The 4,314-nt window shown below is 47.5% G+C and overlaps 1 protein-coding gene across 1 annotated transcript in view; it reads right to left on the bottom strand.

The window, feature by feature from the left end:
• plcl1 (phospholipase C like 1) overlaps nucleotides 1-2,785 on the bottom strand; it is a gene marked incomplete at both ends in the record, with an annotated part of 77,992 nt that extends 75,207 nt beyond the window's left edge. Inside the window, 1 exon segment of the mRNA XM_080536437.1 lies at nucleotides 2,609-2,785. Within this exon segment, the coding sequence (XP_080392563.1) occupies nucleotides 2,609-2,785 (177 nt within the window).
• Nucleotides 2,786-4,314: the final 1,529 nt, after the last annotated feature.

The raw sequence follows: 4,314 nt of genomic DNA, 5'->3' as shown, positions 1-4,314 counted from the left end.
CATGTGACTAACGCTGTGGCCACGCCCCCCGCTGTGGATGTGTCAGTCGGTGGCGTGAGAGAGACGGAGGGGACGAGACGGGATGCCGGCGGCCACGCCCTTTTCCCTTCGGTTTCAATCAGGGTGTCGCCATTGGCTTCCCAAAACATCCGGCCCCACTGATAGGTGGGTTCCTTTGGACCCCCCTTCTCTCTCTCTCTCCCCTCCCTTTTCCTCCATCCCTCTCTCCCCTCCCTTTCCCCCCTCCTCTCCCCCCCCCCCCTAGTCTCTCTATCCGTTCTCCAGAGGAGAGGAGAGGAGAGGAGAGGAGAGGAGAGGAGAGGACAGGGAGAGTGATGTCAGTGACAGGCACGGCAGTCCCTGACATCAGTCGTCCTCTCCTCTCCTCTCCTCTCCTCTCCTCTCCCTCCATCTGTCCATCATTGAGTCTCTTCCTGCTGGGGGAGGGTAGAGAGGGCCCCTGTGCTGCCCTGCTCCACCGTCCTGCTCCTCCCAGGGAGAGAGGCTGGAGTGTGCAGCCCGTCCCCCTCACCAGGGTGTCGCAGTGACAGGCACGGACAACCACAGAACACTGATCTACATCCTAGAACATAATCCTCCTGGGTCAAGTGACCTGAAATCCAATCACAGGTGTGGCGTGGAGAAATGTGTCACCTGTCCTGCAGGTTGGTAGTAGTGTCCTTGTCAACACAAACACAGCAGCCCAAAACTGCACCCCACCCCACCCCCCCCACCCCCGCCCCCCCTTAGCTGGTTTGTTGAGAAACGCTTATCCAGTGTACAAATGGTTGCTATTGATAAGCAATTAGAAGGTAGGGGTGAGTGAAGACTATTCTGATAACGAACGTGCGTAATGGGGCAGGCAGACAGATTAGGGTTTGGCATGCGAGTACGCACGCGTGACGTGTCTGTGTGGCTCCTGAATAGGAATCACGGTGGCGCGTGCGTGGACCTGGAATGCACGGTGTTGTCCAAGGTGGGGTGCGGGCGGGCGCGGGCGTCATTTGTGTGTGTGTGTGTGTGTGTGTGTGTGTGTGTGTGTGTGGCTATCAGCTGTGCACATTCTTTGGGGGAACAACAACGCACACAACCACCACCACAGCTATACACTCTCTCTGTCTCTTTTTTGAGTGAGCGATTGTTTTTTAAAGGAAACCGCAAGCCACACAAAGTTAACACTTTGTGACGTTAGAATTATAAGGTTCTATCTCCATTTTTGGTTATTATTATTTTTGAGTTTTTTACATAACCTGATCCATCAGGTGTTTATTAATGCCTGTGTGGTGTTATTTTTAAAATGTTGACATTTTTTAGTTAGTAATTCATAAAATACAAAGGTTCCATCTCATAGAACATAATGGAATGTAAAAACTTTGACGCTCAATATCTCTGAACTACCCTAAACGGAGATAGAACCTTATCATTCTAAACGGAGATAGAACCTTCTCATTCTAAACGGAGATAGAACCTTATCATTCTAAACGGAGATAGAACCTTATCATTCTAAACGGAGATAGAACCTTATCATTCTAAACGGAGATAGAACCTTCTCATTCTAAACGGAGATAGAACCTTATCATTCTAAACGGAGATAGAACCTTATCATTCTAAATGGAGATAGAACCTTATCATTCTAAACGGAGATAGAACCTTATCATTCTAAACGGAGATAGAACCTTATCATTCTAAACGGAGATAGAACCTTATCATTCTAAACTCACGACTTGACGTTATGTCGCGGATACTGTACGTTTCAGACTCTAACTGAGACCTCTCTCCTTGCAACCTAATTGACATTCCTCTCTAGGGCCCTTTTATTCGCGCACTAACGTAATCACAAACCATTTGCACTTCTATTAATTATTAACCGTCCTCTATATCGTGCTTCCCCCATGCCCGGCCAGTCTGTTTATATATTCTAAGTGGAGAACCACATGCTGAATAAGCAGGCAGCCCCTGTGGACAGCTCAACCTCCTCTGATAAGCCTAGACAATAGACTTCTATTTAGACAAGGCCAGCTATATTCTGTAGGCACACTTGTTAAACAAACGGTTGAGGTAAGAACAGGTGTTTCATTAAGAGATGAGAGAGAGGTCTGGTTTTGGACAGGTCGTGAGTTTAGAATGAGAAGGTTCTATCTCCGTTTAGAATGATAAGGTTCTATCTCCGTTTAGAATGAGAAGGTTCTATCACCGTTTAGAATGATAAGGTTCTATCTCCGTTTAGAATGATAAGGTTCTATCTCCATTTAGAATGATAAGGTTCTATCTCCGTTTAGAATGAGAAGGTTCTATCTCCGTTTAGAATGATAAGGTTCTATCTCCGTTTAGAATGATAAGGTTCTATCTCCGTTTAGGGTAGTTCAGAGATATTGAGCGTCAAAGTTCTTACATTCCATTGTGTTTTGTGAGATGGAACCTTTGTATTTTATGAATTACTAACTCAAACATTTCAACATTTTAAAAAATAACACCACACAGGCATTAATAAACACCTAATGGATCAGATGATGTAAAAAACTCAATTTTGACAAAAATGGAGATAGAACCTTATAATTCTAACATCACGGAGTGAGTAAGTGAAACAAAGGCTTCAGACAACTCCTACCTTTATGATGCTGCTCCGGCGGGGGGCTACCCTCACCGCCTCCAGGAGGAGGGTGTCGGGGTCCTGGATGACTCCGCTCCGCCTGCCCCCCGCCCTGGACCCCCTCGCCGGCGGGATGAACTCCGGGGCTCCATCGCTGCACAGCCCGTCTCCTCCATCACTCTCTCGCTCCGACATTGGAGCTCCGGTGGTTCTTCTTCAAGCTGTTAGAAATCAAATCAATTGGACGGGTTTGGTTTGGCCTGGAAATAAGTTTGGGGTTTGGTGGTTCGGGTTTTTGGATGCCATTTACAGGAGTGTCCGGGGGACGTCTGGACTTTCCTCAACCCGAGGTCTCCACTGCGCATCTGGCCCCGGGCGGTTCCGTTAGAGCGACCAGTAAACCAGTAGTCGGGATAATGACTCCAATTTTCTTAATTACGCTTTAAGTCCATCACAGTAGAGTCTCATGTCCGCTCTCCACAAAGTCGTTTTCACTTGTTTTCACAGACTGAAATTCAGAAACAGAACAGCACGCCCCCACGCTTGGTAGCCTAAGCTTTCCTTTCCCCTGTAAATATCCAAAGATCACCAACACGCACCGACTTGAACGCAATTTGCAGTTGATAATAACGGGTTGGGTTCACCCTCCAAACAGACGGTGTGCGCATTCCCTGGGGAGGTCTTTTTCGCGCAACAAGTCCCTCTCTCGCGTTTACCTTCGCCAGGAAAAGAGAGAGTAGGCTACAGTTCTGAATACTCCCAAAAGATGCTGGCTCACACTGTATGCGAAAAGCACATTTGAAAGAAGTGTAATCTTCGAAATAACAATCTTGTAAAAAGACTAACCTATTTGGGGTGTAGGCTCCCCCGGTGTAAACCCTCCAAACCTTACCATCCCGAAAGTCAACGTCAGTGTTTCCAAAGTGCCAAAAAAAAACAATGAACTTTACGCTACGGATATATGTTGCTCTGTTAGGGAAAAACACGCCTTGTGTTTCATAGTTCCGTACATTGCTTTAAAGCTTGAAGCAAAACTGCGCTGAACAGCCTATTTGGACAAGAATGAGGAACACGGCTGACAGTCGCGCCGCCTCTAGTCCTCATCTGTCTGCTCCCGCTCCGCCCCCCTCTCCTAGGAATCATGACTGACGCGTCTAACAGCCAATACAACTCTGTGTTTGGGACAAAAACCAACGCATTGTGACAAACCAAAGCTTGTGGATGGGTGGAGTCCCGGAGTCGCTCTGGTTCTCTGGAATGCCTCACATGTTGGCAGTGTTCCAGATGTTCCTCACATGTTGGCAGTGTTCCAGATGTTCCTCACATGTTGGCAGTGTTCCAGATGTTCCTCACATGTTGGCAGTGTTCCAGATGTTCCTCACATGTTGGCAGTGTTCCAGATGTTCACATGTTGGCAGTGTTCCAGATGTTCACATGTTGGCAGTGTTCCAGATGTTCCTCACATGTTGGCAGTGTTCCAGATGTTCCTCACATGTTGGCAGTGTTCCAGATGTTCCTCACATGTTGGCAGTGTTCCAGATGTTCCTCACATGTTGGCAGTGTTCCAGATGTTCCTCACATGTTGGCAGTGTTCCAGATGTTCCTCACATGTTGGCAGTGGTCCAGATGTTCCTCACATGTTGGCAGTGTTCCAGATATTCCTCACATGTTGGCAGTGTTCCAGAGGTTCCTCACATGTTGGCAGTGTTCCAGATGTTCCTCAC

The sequence above is a fragment of the Nansenia antarctica genome (genome assembly GCF_963989245.1).
Source record: "Nansenia antarctica genome assembly, chromosome: 7".
Lineage (NCBI taxonomy): Eukaryota > Metazoa > Chordata > Actinopteri > Argentiniformes > Microstomatidae > Nansenia > Nansenia antarctica.
Note: the sequence above shows the minus strand (reverse complement) of the source record. Positions and strands in the feature narration are given on the sequence as shown.